This window comes from Vipera ursinii (genome assembly GCF_947247035.1).
Source record: "Vipera ursinii genome assembly, chromosome: 1".
NCBI lineage: Eukaryota > Metazoa > Chordata > Lepidosauria > Squamata > Viperidae > Vipera > Vipera ursinii.
This window is the reverse complement of record NC_139512.1, coordinates 296,564,881-296,586,843: the sequence shown is the minus strand read 5'-3', so window position 1 is coordinate 296,586,843 and position 21,963 is coordinate 296,564,881. Positions and strand designations below refer to the sequence as shown.

Below are 21,963 nucleotides of genomic sequence, written 5' to 3'. Positions count from 1 at the left end.
AGCCACTCATGCCTAAGGCAGGACAAGAACTCACAGTCTCCTGGTTTCTAGGCAGTGTCTTAAACCATTAGATGAGACTAGTCATTTGGTGATTAGATGACTATGAAATCTATTTTTATACTGTTATTTATAGTATATTTTTTAATCTTTATTAGCTGCCCAGAATCACCGCATTTGTGTATTAATATTATAGTTGGTTGCATAGTAAGCCAGATGTTTAAATGGATTTGGTATTTTCATCCTCCTAGTGACTCTTTCCCAAGGACCTGGAATAGGCGTATATCATTGTTTTGGGATAGAACTCAAGACACCTATTACTTTTGATAGTATTTTTGCTTTTCCTCTGCCACAGTCATTCTACTTCTGTTTACAGATGTTGTATGTGATTTTCTCCTATTATTTTTCTTGTTTACTGCTGTCTCCAGGTAATAAGTAAACAACAACAACGATAATAATAATAATAATAATAATAATAATAATAATAATAATAATAATAATAATAATAATAATAATAATACCATATCCACTATCCAGATTTGTTGCCTTTCTTATCAACAATTTTAAGTCCTGGTTATTATGTGTCAGGTGCTTGTCAGAGCACTTTAGCTTCTTTATTTTCTATTTTGTGGTTCCACTAATTCTTGATTGTAGGTAAATTATATTCCTTGCAGATATTCCAATGTACCATTGTTGCTATTTTGTTAGGCTTTTATTTGTTATTATTATTATTATTTTGCTGTCAAACTTTGATAACATGATTATTTCAGGACATTCAGGTTAAGGGTCTTATTTATTTATTTTTTTAACAAAACGCAGTACCGCAACACATCCAAGGAGGAGCCACTGTTTTCTTTAATAATTGGTTTGTTTGTTGAACAGCTCCTTACTATTAAGAACAGATTCATACATGCAACTGGACTTGTTCTAAGAGAGTACTATGTGTTGCATACTTTAAGGAAATGAGGGGGGGGAACTAACTTTCTTCTTCAGATATTTGAAAAGTGAAAATGTATCTGCATTAAATCAACTTTTCCCAAGATTAAATATACTCTCAGTTTCTCCCTGTAAGATATAGTTTCCATTTCCTTGATCATACTTCTTGTTTTTCTATGAAACTGTTTTAGGACCTCGAAATTAAAGTAAAATGCCAAAGCCACAAATGGTAATTGATATGGGGACTGACCAATGAAGATTATAATGGAACTTCTGCTGTATTTCCCTTGACCTAGAAATTGTTCTTCTGTTAATGTAGCTTTAAATTGCATCCTAAGCAAAGAATTTTGCATTTGTCTCTATTTCCTTTTCCATTCCGGCTGTTTTTCCCCAAATGAAATCCAATTCTCCTATATTGGTTATCTTAATTGCTAGGCAATAAATTTGTTGTGTCAGAAAGGGCAATGTTACAGTAACTACTATGCCATAATAGAGAGAAGTAACTGGTAACGGACAGATATTACATTGTGGTTTTTTTCCTCATCTCAAGGCTTGCTAACAGGTAGAAGCAAAAGCAAAGCTGGTTTAGTTGTAGATTGGAATGCAGAGCTTTTATTAAGCTTTATTATGGTCAATAAATTTTACTATTCATATTCCCAGAAGTAGTAGATAGTGCATATGAAGTTAACAATATGTTTTATAAATATCTAAAGAGAAAATAAATATCTATTTGGTAGATTAGGTGTCCATGATCTTCCTACTCAAAGTTCTTGATGAGTTGCATGCATGGATTCTTATGGTGCTCACTGAGTTATAACAACTTTCCTCTCTGTTTTGTTCTTTCCCTTCTTTTCATCTCTTTTCATTCTCTTTTCTGCTTTTCAGCTAAAGCTTATAGCCCAGAATTTTACTATGATACTCCGAATCCTACAAGGAAGCAGTCCAAGAACTACTCCTATGTCTTACAGTGGACACAGAAAGAACCAGATGCTGTTGATCCCATTCTTAGTTACCGTCTAGATATCCGTCAGGTAAGAGCTATAATAGCAACTTAAGCCCAGAAATTCAGCTGCTGCCGTAGCCAGCTTCCAAACAATAGTTGCAGAGTTAAAACAAGAATGCGTTTTTCCATACCTACCTAGATTAGAATTTGATATTTGCAAAGCAGGTTAGAACAGACAGCATGATGCTTCTTTCCCCCATTTTATATGGACGAGAAATCTGTTGTATGACATACCCTTTAATTATAAATTCCGGTGCACAAACATTTGAGAGCTAAGAAAGTCTATTGATTCCCCTTGGAATTTTCAAGCTTTGTGTTTTCACTAAAGCTGTAACAAGAACAAAAACTTGTAGTCATTAGTAGTTTTTGTAGATTTCATAGGCCAACCATTTAGAAGGGTGGGATTTCAGATTCTTTCCTGTGAACCAACAAAGGACTGTAAATTGAAGGGCACACCAGGTTCAAACTGCCAAGAAAATTCATTGGCGGTTCACGTTGTGCAAAGCCCTTCTCCAAGCTGTTATAATAATAAGGGAAGATTATTACAACCTTCTGAAGAAAGGTTTGGGACAAAAGAGTACTACAGAATGAAAGAGAATCATAAACAAAACAACCAGGGAGAAGAAAATACTTGCTATGCTAGACTGTTGAAATATATTCATAGGTGCTTACATATATGTGTACGAGTGCATGTGTTTCTGTTTTTCTCAGCATGGACCTGTGAATCAGACATACAATCAAATTCCTAAATTTCTCGGCTAATCGATAATTTAGTTAAACCAAGATTATGGAAACAATTCAGGGGCTATATGCCTAAGGTAGCTCTGTCTCTGTAGATTAAGCAAATAGGGAGAGTCAGTATATATATATATATATATATATATATATATAAGAATGGGACTACAGATTCTCTGCATTTTAAAATTGTTCTTTTTTCCTTGGTTTTTTTTTATTGTTCTTATAAGATCTGTTGTTCTGTTTCTCTTTTTGATACCCTCTCTACACAGAGGAAAGGGATATATATAGCAACTTAAGCCCAGAAATTCAGCTGCTGCCGTAGCCAGCTTCCAAACAATAGTTGCAGAGTTAAAACAAGAATGCGTTTTTCCATACCTACCTAGATTAGAATTTGATATTTGCAAAGCAGGTTAGAACAGACAGCATGATGCTTCTTTCCCCCATTTTATATGGACGAGAAATCTGTTGTATGACATACCCTTTAATTATAAATTCCGGTGCACAAACATTTGAGAGCTAAGAAAGTCTATTGATTCCCCTTGGAATTTTCAAGCTTTGTGTTTTCACTAAAGCTGTAACAAGAACAAAAACTTGTAGTCATTAGTAGTTTTTGTAGATTTCATAGGCCAACCATTTAGAAGGGTGGGATTTCAGATTCTTTCCTGTGAACCAACAAAGGACTGTAAATTGAAGGGCACACCAGGTTCAAACTGCCAAGAAAATTCATTGGCGGTTCACGTTGTGCAAAGCCCTTCTCCAAGCTGTTATAATAATAAGGGAAGATTATTACAACCTTCTGAAGAAAGGTTTGGGACAAAAGAGTACTACAGAATGAAAGAGAATCATAAACAAAACAACCAGGGAGAAGAAAATACTTGCTATGCTAGACTGTTGAAATATATTCATAGGTGCTTACATATATGTGTACGAGTGCATGTGTTTCTGTTTTTCTCAGCATGGACCTGTGAATCAGACATACAATCAAATTCCTAAATTTCTCGGCTAATCGATAATTTAGTTAAACCAAGATTATGGAAACAATTCAGGGGCTATATGCCTAAGGTAGCTCTGTCTCTGTAGATTAAGCAAATAGGGAGAGTCAGTATATATATATATATATATATATATATAAGAATGGGACTACAGATTCTCTGCATTTTAAAATTGTTCTTTTTTCCTTGGTTTTTTTTTATTGTTCTTATAAGATCTGTTGTTCTGTTTCTCTTTTTGATACCCTCTCTACACAGAGGAAAGGGATATATTTTCTCTTTGTAGAAAAGGTCAGTCTGCATTTTTGAGGACTATTACCAGGTCTTGAGGCTGTGGGTTGCCTGCCTGCTCTGAGTTATGCTGACGTTTGTAAAGTTTAGACCTGCTCGCCGTAAAAGCCCCTGAGAAAGATTAAATTCTAAGCAATTAGGCTGAACTGCTATGAGGAGAGCCAAAGTCTATGCTTGCATATTCTGTACACTGTTCTTCCATTCACAGAATATTCTTTGATCCAGCAAAGACTATGTTGATCAAAGAAGAAAGCAATATCCCCTGATTTCTTCTTCCCTTCTATAACTCCTGTAGCCCCTAATCTATTCTAAACAATTAGTCTTGTTCAAAAACATGGGAAGCATGGTGGGGATGCCCCTATTCCTCTATTCAGGGAAATGTTCACTAGTTCATGGGCTTTCTTTTAAATAGAATGGTAGAATCATATATAGTCCTTTATCAACAAAGCAGATAGCTATGCAACATAATAGGGACGCGGTGGCTCAGTGGGTTAGGACGCTGAGCTTGTCGATCAGATGGTTGGCAGTTTGGCGGGTTGAATCCCGAGTGCCGCATAACAGAATGAGCGCCTGCTACTCATCCCAGCTTCTGCCAACCTAGCAGTTCGAAAGCACGTAAAAATGCAAGTAGAAAAATAGAGACCACTACGGTGGGAAGGTAACACATGACCATGGAGACATCCTCGGACAAGCGCTGGCTCTTCAGCTTTGAAACAGAGATGAGCACCGGCCCCTAGAGTTGGAAACGACTAGTGCGCATGTGCGGGGGAACCTTTACCTTTACCTTTACCTATGCAACATAATAGAATATAACTTTTTTTCCCTCCAGCATTTGATTGTGTATTCCTCTGGTGACCCCTGGGTGTCATTGGCAAAATGAGCTTTTCTGTCTCTGCCCATTGTCTTTTGGGAAACATTAGTGTTCACCGCAAACCGCGAAATGCTGAAATGATGACACTTTGCATGTTGCACGGCCATGGAAATGATGGCTGCGCATACTTGCATTTCAGTATTGGACACAAATGTATACATCAGAATTTTTTATGAAGCTATCATTACTCGTGTTTTATTATTTGCTAACACTGCCTTTTCCTGCTGATGCCAATGCTGGGAAGGAGAAAATGTATCACTTCTGATTACAGATTGTATTCTTCTTTGATGGCTATTGGAACTGTGGTTGGTACTTCTGAGGGATATTTTAGCCATTTGGGGGTTCAGACTATTTGCTGTGTTTGGCAATTTTTGTTTTAGTTGCTGGAATTCTGAGATGATTCTGTGCTTAAAAATGATTCCTTTTGGCTAGATAAATTGCTTTGGCACAAAGGGAAAAATCTTTTGTCATTTCTTGTTCTTTTAAGCAACTATAGTTATGAATGATACTAATGTCCATAAGAGACCAAGTGTTTAATCTTCTTATTGATCCAGCCAAGATGAAACTAAAAATTAATGCCAACTAGTTAAGGTTAGAATACTTTCTCCTTTGTAACATATGTTATTCTGAACCTTAACAACACCAGTGAAATAATTCCCAAATAATCGTCAGTTTATTTGTGGAAGTTACTATGATTTATCCTTTACCATGCATTGAACTGTGTAGTCTGTGTAATTTTGTTCATATCTGGCCTTTCTTCTGCCAAAAGCAGAAGAGCCTTGGTGGAGCAGTGGGCTGATGCCTCCTTAAGTAACACCAGCTGCCTGCAATTAGTGCAGGTTCGCATCCCACCAGGCTCAAGGTTGACTCAGCCTTCCATCCTTCCGAGGTAGGTAAAATGAGGACCCAGATTGTTGGGGGCAATAAGCTGACTTTGTATTAATGCTGCTTGGGGTGTGTGTGAAAGCCCTAACAAGCAGGCATATACATAGAATGAAGGCTACTGCTAAGCTTGTAAGCCGCCCTGAGTCTTCGGAGAAGGGCGGGATATAAATGTAATAAGAATAAAAATAAATAAAATAAAAAACCAAGAGAGGATATAATCTGACCTTTTATTTTAAATTAGGAAACTCATTCTTGTTAATTCATTTGTAGTTTATAAATTGTTATTTGGTAGAAAGCAATGATTTTATTGAAATGTTTGCTAGCTATGAAATTAATATAATTAATATTCCTGCATTAGACTCTTTGAAATAATTTTAATGTGCACTTCTGGTGGCATACTTTTCATGGTTATGCTGACATAGCTGTAAATTTTTAAGAATCTTCTATTTAAAGTAATTGCTTCAGTGTGTTTATTGTTTGACATCAACCTGGGCTATTTAGGACCTGGTTTTAGACAAAACTCCAAACCTCTAACATGAATCTGCAAAACACGAAGATCCAAAGTAACCATGCCACATTTTTCCAGCTGCTATATTTAGGTATTCTATGATTGGATAAATATGTCACCTTTGTTTTCCTTTAACTTGTCATTTTCCTGATCACAAGCTTATTCTGGGCTCTTTCAACATCTGTTTCAAATGGGTTTTCTTCCCCCCCCCCCACTCACCCACCTTGCATTTTTCTCCACATTTCTCTTAACACCTACCATATGCACTTTTCCTAGTGTGCAAATATTTCCCAAGTAATTTTCCGTCAATGTAATCCATTCTTGCAGGAAAGAACATTCATGTCTGTGCATGTTATACTTCATTAATGTATTTTATGAATATTTTATTGCACACTGTATTTTGACAGGGATGTGTCTTCTACCATAAGTTTATTTCAGAGGTATAAATTTGATAAGCGTATGTAGGAATTTAGACTGGACAAATTCCATATCCATCTGTAAACAGCATATTAGAGCTGAAGTATGCATGAACAATGCCAGTGTAGTAGCACCTACTAGTGTGTTCGACAGTAAGAATAATCAGGACATTGTAGAACATGATGATTGTAACGATTTAAGTTCCCCAATTTGATTTTGTAACACTGAATTTGAACTTTACAGTATGAAACTAATTCTATTGAGAGCTCTCTACACCGTAATAGTCTTACAGGGTCTTTTTATTGGCATTTTCTTCTTTATTAGACATAATGCACTCTTCACTAAAGTGATGTGCAAAGATGAAGATTTTAAGGATGATGCTTTCAGAGTTGCTGGGGCACATTGTGACAGGTAATAGGGTAGGCTGAGCTTGGAAGTAAAAGATTATTTACTTTCAATGTAGAGGACAGAACAATTTCAAAAGATCTGAGCACCTCTGTTCTCTGGGTCAGACAGAATATCTTTTTTCATTCCGTTCTTTGTGATGGCTCACTCTCTAGAGAACTGTCTGCTTCTGTATTACTTTCTCATACAGCGTAGAGCACACTGTGAGTGCTTAACAAATAATAACAATTTTACCAACCCAGTACACAAGGGAGCTTCTTATAATGAACGAGCTTTGTCTGAGAGCAGCCTTGCTTTATGCTGAACTTTGCCACTGTAATTTCCAACTAACCATGTGCAAAGATACAGACAGATTTTGTCCTAAATGGACAAGTAGAAATTCAGATACATGATGTGTCATGCCTCAGTTCAGATGTTGTTTAAAGGGAGTCCAAATATGCAGCTTAGTAGGGTGAGGGGTGTTCCAAAATAACAATATTAATCAAATCTGCCAGATCTCTACAATAGTTATTTCCTTATTGCGACCTCACTTTTTGCTAGTTCTCACTTGGCTTGGTCCCAAGTTACTTACAGGACTAACTGTTTGCAGATTCAGTCATGCTGGAAGAAGTATTTTAGCAGATTTTTCCCCATTTGGGGGAGGTTAGAGGAGCCAAAGACCAAAGATATTGTTTTTCCATTGTTGAACTGATCATCTGGATCGGCCTCCCATTGGAGATTGGCTTAGTTCTAACCTTGTTCACTTTCCAGAAGAAGTTGAAGATAGAAGTCTTCCCAAGGGTATTTGGGGCATAATGCCACTTGACTTAGATTAAGTGCCTTGGCTTTCTTATTATTAAACAGTTTATGTGTTGTAAACTGCTGATGTCTGTTTCAGTTGAAGGAAGGGAGGGAGGGAGGAAGTTCTCTACCAAGTGTATTTATGATTAAAGCCTTCAAAACCTTATTTAATTTTTCTTATAATGGCACAGTTAACTTAAATTACTTTTGCTCAGCCTTCCATCCTACCAAGGTCGGTATAAAATGGGGACCCAGATTGTTGGGGGCAATATGCTGATATTGTGAACTGCTCAGAGAGTGCTGTAAAGCACTATGAAGCAGTATAGAGAAGCCTAAGTGCTATTGCTATTAATGCTTGCATATTGGAAATTCAGTAAGTTAACATGTTGCTTTTACCTGTCTGTAGAAGCCAGTAATAGCTTACCAAAAGATTTTGTTCTGGATGAAGTCCTGATGCTGAATTGTTTGGCAGAGAAAGAAGAAGGTTGGATTCAAGAAGGCAGTATATATTTTTGTGTGTGTGTGTAATTGAAAATTGGCACTTGCAAATCCTTTCCTATACAAATATAGCTGCTTGGATTCAATCTTCTCTGTAGACCTGGATCCTCACTGTGAGTCAGAAGACCGAAGTACTGGCCTCTCCTTCAGCTTCAAACTTTTAAAATCCATGTTTCCTGCTATAACAGCATAGATTAGAATTCTTTAATTCTCTGTATTTTATTTCTGATTTTCTTGTGGCAAGATAGCAAACCACCTGTTTTCAATCTGGATTTTTATTTATCCCCTTGAGTACCTCTCTCCTGGGAGAAAGTACAAAGACTTGAGAATGCAATTGGGAAAAGGACAAAAAAGCCCATGAAAAAATGCTTGAACAGTTCTTCAGCCTGAAAGGTATTTGCATGAAAATATGTTTGAATAAATGACAAGTGGGTGTATTCTGTATATGTAGCATTGTTACTAATCAATAGAAAATCTTCAAAATTATATACCAGAAAGGCTACAGCAATTGGCTGCATCTGGATGATATTAGCTGATCCCAAAAAAAGCTAAGCATTGTGAGAACTGGTTAGTATTTAGATGAGAGATATCCAGTCAAAACCTAGACTGGGAAGTTGAGAAAGCATCCAGAAAGAAAACAATACAAAGCTATTATTGTATTTCACCAAGAAAACTATCTGAACGTGTCTTTGCTGTCATGAGGAGTAAAGCACAACTTGAGTCAGTTGTTGTCTTACTCAGATAGACAAATTGCCTTCCTATAAGCTTCCCACATATTTCAGACATGTGATGCGACACCCAGAAAAATACGGCATACTCCATTTAATCCGCCAGGGAAAGATTGAAGGCAAACGAGGTCCAGGCAGAAGAAGAACATCATGGCTTCAAAATCTAAGGGACTGGTTTGGGCAAATCTCAGCAGCACTTTTTTGTGCGGCTGCCGATAAAAACAGGTTCGCCAACATGATCGCCAACATCCCACAACAGATATGGCACAAGAAGAAGAATAAGCTTCCTCTCCCATCAGTATGTTAATTATAAAATAGGCCATTCTCAATCAACTTCTTTTGAAGAATTTTAAATATTGCAGTTATTACAAACTTACATGCATGAACTCAGGGCAATATGTAAATCTTGTAAGTATGTAATATCAAACATACAGGATTTACTGCAATTGGTTGACTTCTGGCAACATAAGCTACTATAACGGTTTACAGGTCACAATGGTTGGTTTCAATCAGTATTCTAAATCAAAACCAAGCAAACTATACTGGATATGGCCTCAGCCAAGATACTGTGGAATATTTTGCTTCCTCAGTTTTCACTAGGAGTTATGGCTGAGGCCATTTCTAGTATAGTTTGCTTGGTTTTGATTTAGAATACTCTTCCTTCTTCCTTCACTGTAACCACTTCTTCAGAGAGAGATTGGCTTGAAGGTGAGTTTTACAAGATACCTTTAAAGTTGGTCTTACTCAGACAAGTCAGAAGCCTCTCTCTCTTGTCAGACACCAGGATCAGTTTCGATTGAAAGCAAAGAACTTTCCCAGTGAAGAATTAACACAGCCCTGCAGCCTCCCGCTTTCTGATTCTTTGTATATCATAGCCAAAGATTGATCATGCTCATCCAATTTTGAAAACCTAGGATTTGCAGCTACTGGATGGATGTTAGTTTTTTGTTTTTGTTTTATGTTGCCACTTGATAGATCCAGGAGTATCCATAAGTATCCTCAACATAGAAAAAGCCTTGCAGGGCTTGATGATTTTGAATGGCCCACAATTAAACAAACCTTGCCTAAAATCAATTTAGTGGGGGGGGGGGTTTCTGCTAAAGAATGAAGGCATTTTTAAAGTACTTTTACAAATATATGTCTCATATACTTCTCCTTGACTGTATGGTATCTTTTTGTTAATCTGCTTTAAAAAATGAAATGGAAGATGGATAAAAATGTATCAGGAGGAAGGACTGCAGGCATGGCAGATGTTTAAGTTTAGAGAGACAGAGGGACAAAAATCACTGAACAGTTAATTAACAAAATCTCATCTGTGACATGAGATTGTAGGAAGAGAAAGCAACAAAAGGTTTGGTGCAGAAGCTGTCCTTAATCTTGGTTATGTCCACTGGAAAAAACCAGGAATTCTTGGGATTTTCCATACAAACTGAAAACTTTGATAGAGTAATGTGTGTCTTTTCATGGTGTATCTCCCCAAATGAAAAAGAAGCAAAACCTCTCTTTTACCTAATCCAAGATGAGTCTTGGATGCTCCACAGGCTAGAGCATAGAATGAATGTCTCCTTTTTTATTTCATTTAGAACAGCCTCCATACTAGGCCCACTTGCTGAACCAAGTCTGCACATCAGATTAATTCCTACCAGACACCTAGTGTTTCTTTAATGAGAGAAATGCTTGAATGATTGTGAGAGCTGGAGGGAGGCAAGACATTTCATTTGGTTTTGCAATTTGTTTCCTTCCATATTGGATAAACATTCCCTGTGGTCTACAAACAGGTCTTGGGTCTAGAGTTGACTGCTGTTCATCTCATCAGACAGCCAGAGTAGTGCTAATGAGGCCTAAGGCAGTGGGGAGCTGGGCTCGCCAGGCAGAAGGACAACTAATGGACCAGTTAAGACTCGCATGGGACAAGGGGAGTAGTTCCAGAGATGTATTGATGAAAATTAGAACAGAAACTGGATGGTCTTCTGATGGCCAGTGAAATACCCAAGATTTATCATTAAATGTGGGTCACACTTAGGCAGATTTTCACTTGCAATATTTGATTTATATATGAAGCAAAATGAGATTAATGGATTTTAATAGCATAGGAGCTGTTTTCTAACCATGCACATAAATTGCTATAAATTATTGAAATTTTCCCATATCCTTACACTTATCTGTCAAAAACGTACTGTTTCTACATGATGATGGCTACATCCCATAGCCTTGCTAGTAGTATATTTCCAACCCTGTAAATATTAATGCTTTTATAAGAATCCAGTAGGAAAGTTGTCCAGCTGTGTATTACATCAGTTCAAAAATGTAGGCATGAATGGCAAAGAAACATATTTTGAATATGTAATTTATCACTGTAGAGCAGGGGTTCCCAACCCCTGGTCCATGGACCGGCACCAGTCAGTGGCATGCCAGAAACCAGGCCATGCAAACAAGCGAAGCCTCATTTGCAGGATGCAGGCAGCCCGTGAAACCACACGCTCTCTGGTCTGTGGAAAACCTCTCTCCACGGAACCTGTCCTTGGTGCCCAAAAGATGATTTTTCATTTTACTTATACATGCCTTGGTTTGGCTTCATTGGACATTCTTGACCTTCTTGTTTGCCTGAAAATTGACTCCATGGGTGAGCCAATTGTAGTGTGCCTGTGTACGAAACATGCTTTCTGATGCACTCTGTCCTTGAATAGAGAAATTCTCAGTGAAAAGATACATTATTAATAGATGCATGTTGTCTGAGTAAAAATATTGCTCCTCCTCACTGATTTCTTTTCAGGGTTGCTTTTAAAGATTTAAATAATCACCCACTCAGAACAAAGGTAATGTTTCCTAAATCTGTTGTACTTGCCTTCATGATATCAGCATAGAGTCCAATCTGATTACCTGCATATTACTGTAAAGTGACTCATTCACTTGATAATCCTAGACTGGCAAGCGTCTTCTTGCACTGTAGGAAACAGCACTTATCCTTTTAATTGGCTGTAATTCACTCTCAGTGAGGGGATATAACATTGACAAAAACACACACTGAATTAGGTGAGTTGTTTTCCTTCTGTTCTAATTCATATGAAACATGAAACTTTTCATGCTGAGAGCCAGTGCATTGGTTAAGGTATTAAATTAGGACCAGAAGGCACCAAATTAAGCTTACATGGATGACTGTGGGCCAGTCACTCTCTCAGCCCGGTCTATCTCACGGGTTCCTTACGGAGGGAACGCTATGAGCTCCCAGAGGAAAGCCTGTGTGTAAATCTAACAAAGTCATAATTAATCTGTTTTATGCTTGAACGTGAACGGCTGCTTTTATCATGTCAAATCATTGGTCAATCTGTATTGGTGGTCTCTATGCAATTAGTCTCTCTCCACAGTTTCAGGCAGGAATTTCTATCTCCTAGAAACTCAAGAGATCTTTTTCCATGCAGTACCAAAACCCTGTAGTCTACCTAAGTTTTTTCTCTAAGGGTGACAATGAATGAACCTATTCAGAAGTCCAGTGTAGAACTGCATGTGCAAATATCCACATGTATCCTAATTATAAATATTGGTTACTAGCTGCAAAGATGACAGTAAATAATAATGAATTTTGTGTAATAATAAATAATAAATGGAAGGGTAACATCACAATGCAGATCTTACCAGGAAGCAATGTCATAAGTTACAAGGTTTGCATTATAAAGTCATGTTGTATAGCTGTCATTTATTATTTGCTCTTTCCCCCCATGAATAAGTCTGAACCTAATCTTTTATTCTTTCATATGTTCCTGTCCACTGTGGTCTGTTCTTGATGCTTCTTTTGATGAAATTGTACTGCATTGTTCCAGTGAGATACATGTACATGGATCTAATTTCTCTGGAGATGACATTTGCAACCCCAGTTTCTTTTCCCCATATTAGTTTGATCACACGTTCAAATTAACAAAAGCATTATTTTAAAGTTTGCAAAAAATGATTTCATTCTGGCAGTGAAAGGAATACAACTTTTTCATGGCATCATGAGAAAGAGAGGAAAGTGCTTTTGTTAGTTTGTAAATGTAACTTCCAGAGTAAATAGATCCAAGCTACACTTCTTAAAAGAAGCAGCCTCTTCAGTGTTGGCCACTGAGAATAACCTTGGCCTGGTAAGAGAAATGTGTCTCCATAGCAGGAATAGCAGTGGGGAAAGACTCTCAGAATTGACCCTCCTGATTTCTCTGGAGAGGCAAGCATTTTCAGACTTTTAAGATACCATTATATACCTTCCAATAAAAGTAGTATTAATATTCTTGGTTTTGGTTTACTGGTCCTGATTATCTTGAAGGGCTGACGCCATTTCACCATGAAAGCTGCAAAAAACTCCCTGCACTTGTTAAATGCTATAGTTCTCTTTGGAAATGCTCTTGTTGAGATAATAGATGCATACATAACTGCAGCATGCAAACACACCCTCCAAGGCTGCAGCTATTTATTTTCAATAATAGTTTCTGCAACCATAGCAAACTTGTCAGCCATTGCAACTGAAATAATTGTCACCAGGAACCTGTAGCTTGACACATAAAAGAATTCAGATCACAGCTTTCTAATTACTGTGTTAATGTTTAATTGGATACAATTGTAGCACAACCTGTGATTTTCAGTGCACTGTATAGTTAGCCTGGAAAAGAGAAAATTAAAGAAGGGCATGATAATTGCCTTCAGATGTCTAAGCCTGCCGCACTGAAGTAGCCCTGCCCAGTTCTTTATTGTTCCAAAGAGCAAGAATAAAACAAATATGTAGAAATTGCTGTGTAGTAAATCACTATTATGGAATGGTAAGAACCACTTGATAGTAGGACAAACGGCTTCAGGACCTGATAGAATCTCTTTCATTAAAGGGTTTTAAGCAAAAGCTGAATGGAGGTCTCAGAGATGTTGAAGTTTCATCCTGCTTTGCAGATGTTGAATTGAGCAGGTTGTTGAGCTACCTGACTTCCAAGATCCCAACCCCCCCCCTCAATAATTTTATGAAACTAAACACTAATATTTCTAAATCTGGGAAATTCACGAAGAGGAGCTTCATAAATAGTGGAGAAGGAGCTGAAGTCAAGCTGAACATGTCCTATCACAACATAGGCTGCAGACCTGTCTTACCTCCCATTCTCCCACATAAAAGCACCACTATGAGGAAGATATGTGTCTTTACTAAGTCTGTCCATATAGGTAAACTTTACAGAAGGCCCCAAGAGCAACAAAGTCATGCTCTAACCACAGAGCCTCTGCTTAGATAAATGTTTCTCAACTTTGGCAACTTTAAGATATGGACTTCAGCTTCCCCAAATTCCCCAGTCAGCAAGGGAATGAATTGTTCCCCTGAACTGAACTGGACCAATGAGAAGATACTATTTTAAATGCTGGGATATAGCAAGAATTACTATAAACCAGCGAACAAGAGAACCTCCTCTGCTGAGTGTGTGCACATATACACATCTACCCGCAGCAAGAGCATTTAGTTTCCTTGGCCAGAAAATGAACACAGCAACCCATTTTTCTCTCATCAGCTTCCTGCCCCATTCTCCCTTCCTGCATATAGATCAAAGCTATATAAGACCTGGCTCTGCAGTCCTTGTTTCATGCAAAAAAATACTAAGAACATTGCTAGAGGTGAAACAATCTCTCTCTCTCTCTCTCTCTCTCTCTCTCTCTCTCTCTCTCTCTCTCTCTCTCTCTCTCTCTCTCTCCCTCCCTCCCTCCCTCCCTCCCTCCCTCCCTCTCTCTCTCTCTCTCTCTCTTTCTTCCTGCAGGACAGAGTGAATTTACTTTGAAAACAAATAGGTTAATTTTTTGTCACCTCAATGAGATTACAGACTATCTCTACAACTCCATGATCACCAAGGAAACGGCGCCACATGTGCCTGTTAGGACAACCCAATGTCCATGACAGCATTACTTTGAGGCTTAGTGCTTGCTTGTGTGAAGGTAGACTTTAATGGCAGCTTCCTGGGATTTTCAGAGGTTTTGGGGCTAGAGTTGAATTCCCCTAATCTGGCGTTTCTGAAGAGAATGAGAATTTTTCCCACTTATTTATCACAAGTCATATATTTACCTGAAGTTTATTTTTTTTGCACACCTCATGCTATAAGAAGTCAGAAAAGTAGGCAGTCCCAAAGGTTGCTAACAGCTAACATGCTGGGAGATATACAAAGAAAATGGAAATCACGTGAAAGAATAAGCAGCATGGTACATGTAAACAGCTTCCCTGATATCTACTGGATTCCCTGCTCTACCTTAGCCAAAAAAAAATCAATACTGTTTTCCAATGTTTTTTATTTACAAGAATGGCCTTGGACCCACATAAGCATTTTTATAAAATAAAAGTAATGCCTAACTCAAGTGCATTGTTGAGAAACGTGTCCATTTAACCTGAAAAAGACAGTGAGGAAAACCAGGTGAGAAGAAATGTTTTAAAGGACTGGAGAAAAGCTTGGGAAGAACTTTAGGAATTTTGTCTTCTGTTGATTCAGTGTTGTCTGAGAAGCTTCCTTGATATCAGTAGCCTTTTTGTATACGTGAGATACTGATAGCCCTTTAAGAGAGGCAAAGGAAGGAAAAAAGTCATTGAAGTCTTGGAATGAACTTTAATGCAGATATGGTAAAAAAAAGTCCCTGCGGATTTTACTCTGCTAGTCATTGCCAACTACAGGATGCAGTGCTCATCTCCATTTCAAGGCCATTGAGCCAGTGCTGTCCAAAGACATTTCTGTAGTCATGTGGCCAGTATGACTTCACAAAGCGCTGTTACTTCCCACCAAAGTGGTACCTACTGTGTTTCCCAAAAAATAAGACCTACCCCGAAAATAAGACCTGGCTTGATTTGGGGGGCAGGCCTAATATAAGCCCTAGTTTTGGGGCTAGGCGTACACCTAAAAATCAAGCTAGGGTGGGAGAGGGGAATGGAGCTGCCCCACCTGCCCCGCACCCATTTACCAGGCCTCCCATGAATCAACACTGCCTCTCCTCACTGGCCCACTTCTTCTGCAGTGTCCCCCAGCCTGCATTTTGCAGTCAGAGGCCTTTCCAGAAGGCCTCTGCAGCTGAGAACCAAGCTATGGATTCAATCTGTAGCTCAGTTCTTGGCAGCAGAAGCCTTCCAGAAAGGCCTCTGATGGTGAAATGCAGCCCGGAACTCCATTCTCAGCTGCAGAATGAAGCTGCTCCTTCACAGAAGAGGTGGGCCAAATGGGCGGTGCTGTCAGTGCCACCGCTGTGAGGTGAGTGGAAAAGACTCCCCCTGGAAATAAGACCTGGTACCTGTTTTGGAGGGGGAAAAAGATCGGGTCTTATTTTCAGGAAAACATGGTATTTATCTACTTGCATTTGCATGCTTTGGAACTGCTATGTTGGCAGGAGCTGGGCCGAGGACAGGAGCTCATCCTTTCATGTGGCACTTGGGTCTCAAACCTGGGTTCCTGGCTTTCCAGATATGCAGATATGGTATTGTATTTTTTTAAAATATGTTTTATTTTATTTTTTACATAATCATGTTAATATTTGGTAAACATCGTGTTGGCTGGGTTTATATTTAAAAAACAATCAATAACAATTAGCTTCTGTAATTCTATGGTCCACATAATAGCTTTGCTTGACGTTCTCTTCTTCCAAAACTGTTCTCCTTTGCCATGCTTGAATTAATACAATTCTTCTTATTTGGATAAATAACAATTAAATACAGACATTTTTTGAATATTTGTGCAAATAATAACCACATTGATAGAAAACTTTTCTAACTGATCATCTTGATTGCCTTATCATAAATCCTGTTTAAAATTCTTATTTAAATTTGTTTTCCTCACAATATTTAAAACATTCTTACTGGTTAAGATTTTCATTATACTTAAGTATTTAAGTCTTTTTCCTCATACTGGCCATCCCAACACTTTTACATTTCTCATATCTTAAAAAAAAGAAAAAAATCAAAGAAAAGAAAAAGAAATAAGATAGTATACTACTTAAAATACATATCCCTCGTAGACTAATGTACATTTCTATCCAGAATTTTTCTCTTCTTTTTAACCATATTCAACCATATTCAAGCATTTTAAGTGTTCCGTTTAAATAAATCCAATTATCTAATTTTTTAGATCTAATCAAAGCATTTTTATCCATTCGAGATTTTCTCAAGATCAATTTCACTTAAGTATCTAAAACATTTCCTTTATATAAACCATTCCAACATTTTTATATTTCTTATGTCAAAAAACAAAACACAAAGGAAAAAAAAGAAAAGAAAAATACTATATTACTTGAGGGGCTCATCCCTCTTAAACTAAAATTCATTTATATCCAAAATCTTTCTATTTCTTTAACCATATTCAAACAGATGTTCAATTTTCAAATATTCCCTCTGACAGATCCCATCATCTAATTTCTTGATTCTCACCTTAGCCTTTTTATTTTGCCAGACATCTTTCCTGATCAATATGTTTCTCTGAATCAAAGAGTCTTCCCATAGTCTTGTGGATGTTGTTGTAGGTACAAAAGACAAATCAGGTGAGATGTTTTCATAGGAAGGTTTCGCCTCTTCATATTCATTGAATTTTTTTCCCTTTCTTTCTCTCTTAATTTATCTTATCATTTTTGTCTCTTAAGTCCTCGTAGTTTTCCTGGTAGCTCTGTAATCCATTTTGTCAAATCTTTTTTCTTGTCCTCAGACTTATTTTATGATTTTAAAGTATAAGTTATTTTTTCCATGTCCATTATTTCCTGTAAATTTTTTTTCCACCTGCGTTGAGTCATAGTTCCTTCTGTTGTTAGGTTTCATCTTTAAATCTCTCTTCTCTGGTTCGTCAGTTGTCTGTTTTATCTGCTTACACTCTATTTTTATTTTCTGAGAGTTATTTTGTTGTAAAGTTAAATTAGAGATGCATTCATTTATATTTTCAAAGTTATTTTTAATTTCCTCATGGTTTGAGATCATTGTTGTTTGAATTAGTTGCAATATAGCATATATCTCCTCCTGAAAAGTATTTATTTTTTCTTGGTATATTCTTTCTGCAGATCTCTGGTTTTCCATGATAGCCAAAAATCAGGGTTTTCCTTTCTCTGCAGACAGCTTTAAAGTCACAGTTGAATAAGTATTTATAATCCAGAAAGGTCATTTTTTTCTAAACTTTATAGTTCTCTCTTTGTAGGTAGGCCAAGATGTTTTCTTTTTGTCACAGCTGTTCTCTGTTATTAAGACATTGAAGGTCACCCAAAAACAAATTATCTTTTCCTGGGCTTTGCCAGTTCCTGTATTGAAGCAACTACTATATTTTCATCCATCACTAGATGTCAGCACTAGTTTGCTTTTCAGTTTTCAATTTTCAAAATAAACAATTATTTTCTTCTATTTTCATGATTTAAAAAAGAAATCTTAACATATTCCACCAATTTCAAACTTATCCAGATTTAAGTCTTATATTAATTTCATTTCAGTATATTTCTGTCCCCTCTTAAGGGTTTAATTTGCTGCTTCTGTCTGTAGGAGGGTAGGGCGGAAATCTCCCTCCTTCTCACTTTCAGAGGCTTTTTGCTTCTTGCGGTTGTTTTCCCCCCCCTGGAAATCAATTATCAACTAGAAGAGAGAAAATCACTCTTCTTACTCAATTCCAAGCACATTGTTTAAAGTCAGCTTAAAATAGTGCTTTTGGGCTTTGGCTCCTTGTAGCTTGGGCTAGACCAGTGGCTCCCAACCTTTTCTATACCCTGCATCCCTAGAATGCTTCTGATATATTCTTGCACCCCTTACAAAAGTTCAAAATAACAGCAACGAATTATGCATATACACTATAACTTTGGAAAACCAAGTTTTCACACACACCGGAATATCGTCTCTCACCCCCAGGGGAACTCCTGGGCTAGACTCTGAAGTTAAGCTAGCTTTTCTCTTGCTGGTTTCTGGAAGACTTTTCCCAGACTGATTGGATTGACCACCATCTTCCGTACTTGGTGGGACTTCCCTCCTTCTTTATTGCCAATATGGGGCAACTTCAGGCCCATTTAGGGTCCCCTAGCAGGCAGAAATTGGCCGTAGGGTGTGGTGCCCCGTAATCCCTTGGCTGCTGCGCTACTGGGCAAAACCGGAAGCCTAGATATGGTATTGTAATTGATCTTGAACGCCTGTAAAATCCTCTGCAACATATATCTAACATAATCAAGGCATAGAGTTTCCTTTTCATGCTTTGGTCTTTCCTAGGACTCAGATACCTTTTCAATATTGACTGCATTCCTCACTCTCTTCTCTGAGTGAAACAGACATTCCTTCACAAATATACTCTCCAGTGGCAATCATTTTCTCAGAGGGTTCTCAGAATTCCAATGCATTCATCTGTTCAAAAAGTTCTTAGAAAACTACATAATTGAATCAAGTTTTCTAGTTTTTTTAAAAAAATATTTAAAGCTGCAAACAAATACGTCTTAGTCTGTGCATAATGTGAAATCAAGCATTATATACATAAGTCTACGCAAAGGCCTGTATGTTGTACTATCACCTCTCATCCTTTAATGTAGTGCAGGGGTGTCCAATCTTGGCAACTTTAAGACTTGTGGATTTCAACTCCCAGAATTCCCCAGCCAGCTATTTTGTGTTAAAGTTGCCAAGGTTGGACACCCTTGATGTAGGAGTACAGAAATCTGGACAACTACTAATTAGCAGCCAAAATCTATTGGTTTTCTGTGTCACTTGTGTGGCTATAAAAAGTATTTCCCCATACGCATATAAGTTGCATTCACTACCAGACCTATCAGATGCCCTCCCCACATACATACCCATAAACATATAAACTCCTTAAAGTGCCCTTATAAGAAAGCATTCACAGGAAATTGAACTGATCCCGAGTGATGTCTCTATTCACAAATGCTGACTTAGTAGGAATGATAAATAATAGGGTCACATGGATGGGTTTCTCTAAAATATTCCAACTTCACACTGTATTTTCGACTGGGTCTTTGCCTTTCTTTGCCCTCCATATATATATATATATATATATATATATATATATATATATATATATATATATATATATATATATATATATATATATGTGTGTGTGTGTGTGTGTGTGTGTGTGTGTGTGTGTGTGTGTGTTATTTGAGTTATTTGTAAAAATAATAAAGGAGGGAGATATATATTATTATTATTTTTACAAATAACACAAGGCAACAAACATATCCCACACATCTTCCTATTTCCCCCACAACAGCTACTCTAAGGTGGGTAGGACTGATATAGTTTATTATTATTTCAGTACAGACAAATAAAATTACACTGTATCTTCAAAATGATTTGGTTAGGTTTTGGCCACAGCATTTGATTTTTGGAGCCCATATCTTTTATCTATAATTGACTTCTTTATTTATATGTTCTTCATATACAGTAGTTCTTCATGAAGTTATAATAAAAAAATTGCAGTTACCTCAAATCAAGTGAAATATTGGGTTTGGGCTCTAATGTTTGAACACTTGTAATACCAAATTAGAAATACAAAAAAATCTTATTTTTACAAACTAAAAATTGTTTTATACTGCAATGTCATTCATGGTTATTTCGGTACATGCATTTTAATGTATTTTCTCTATCAGCATGTAGTTTTATATTTTTTCATTGGTTGTTTACTTTCACATTTGTAATATATTCATTCCTGTACACTTTTTAACAATTGGCAAACTATACCACATTTGGAAAAATGTAAATATCAAATTATAAAGGCATTTCAATTTCATGTATTTGTTCAAGAAATGCAAATCAGACATATTTGCATTGAAATACAAACTAACCATATTTATCCACTATTGCTGTGATAAAATATGATAAAAGGGGGAAGCAGACTTTTGTAATCATTCCAATACTAGACATGCAGAGAGGTGAGCTGGAACAGAAGTCTCAAGATCAGAGGCATCCACAGTGCGTGTGTGTGTGTATGAAGGGTGGGCTAATGATGAAAGCAACTCCATGCCAGAAGTGCCCCATGACACTGTGAATGTATATGAAAAAGGCGTATCTTGTATTGACATGGCAAGATTGTGTTTTCAATATTTTGATGAAAGCTTTCAATCCCGCAGATGTTTCTGATTAGGACATGGTGGAAAAAACAGGGTGTATTTAATAATAATACAAGGGACGTGGTGGCTCAGTGGATTAGGACGCTGAGCTTGTCGATCAGAAGGTCGGCAGTTTGGCGGGTCAAATCCCGAGTGCCGCGTAACAGAGTGAGCGCCTGTTATTCGTCCCAGCTTCTGCCAACCTAGCAGTTCGAAAGCACGTAAAAATGCGAGTAGAAAAATAGGGACCACTATGGTGGGAAGGTAACAGCGTTCTGTGTGCCTTTGGCGTCTAATCATGCCAGCCACATGACCACGGAGACGTCCTCAGACAAACACTGGCTCTTCAGCTTTGAAACGGAGATGAGCACCGGCCCTTAGAGTCGGAAAGGACTAGCACGCATGTGCGGGGGAACCTTTACCTTTACCTTATTTAATAATAATAATAATAATAATAATAATAATAATAATAATAATAATAATAATAATAATAATAATTTTATTTGTATACCGCCCTTCTCCCGAGGGACTCAGGGCGGTGAACAGGGCAAACATATAAAAATACAAAGGTACAAAAGTTAAAAAAGAATTAAACACAATGGCCAAACTAAAACAATAAATAGATATATTAAAAACAACAATAAAATCCCAACCCATCCCCCATCAGGCCAGGCCGGCTTGTTCGAATAAGTGAGTCTTCAGATCGCGTCGGAAGGAGCGAAGGTCAGGCGCCATCCGGAGCTCGACCGGCAACCGATTCCATAAATCCGGGGCACCCACAGAGAAGGACCTCCCCCTGGGGGCCACCAGACGACATTCTCTGACCGGTGGCACCCTGAGGATGCCCTCTCTGGGAATGCACAGGGCGGAGGGAAGTTGATGCTGGC

At 37.6% G+C, this 21,963-nt stretch overlaps 1 protein-coding gene across 1 annotated transcript in view; it reads left to right on the top strand.

Annotated features, from left to right (window-relative positions):
* Window positions 1–21,963, top strand: part of MDGA1 (MAM domain containing glycosylphosphatidylinositol anchor 1) — a gene marked incomplete at its 5' end in the record, with an annotated part of 211,639 nt that overhangs the window by 101,176 nt on the left and 88,500 nt on the right. Inside the window, one exon of the mRNA XM_083376427.1 lies at window positions 1,819–1,964. Coding sequence (XP_083232553.1) covers window positions 1,819–1,964 — 146 coding nt within the window. The remainder of the gene's footprint in view (window positions 1–1,818; window positions 1,965–21,963) is intronic.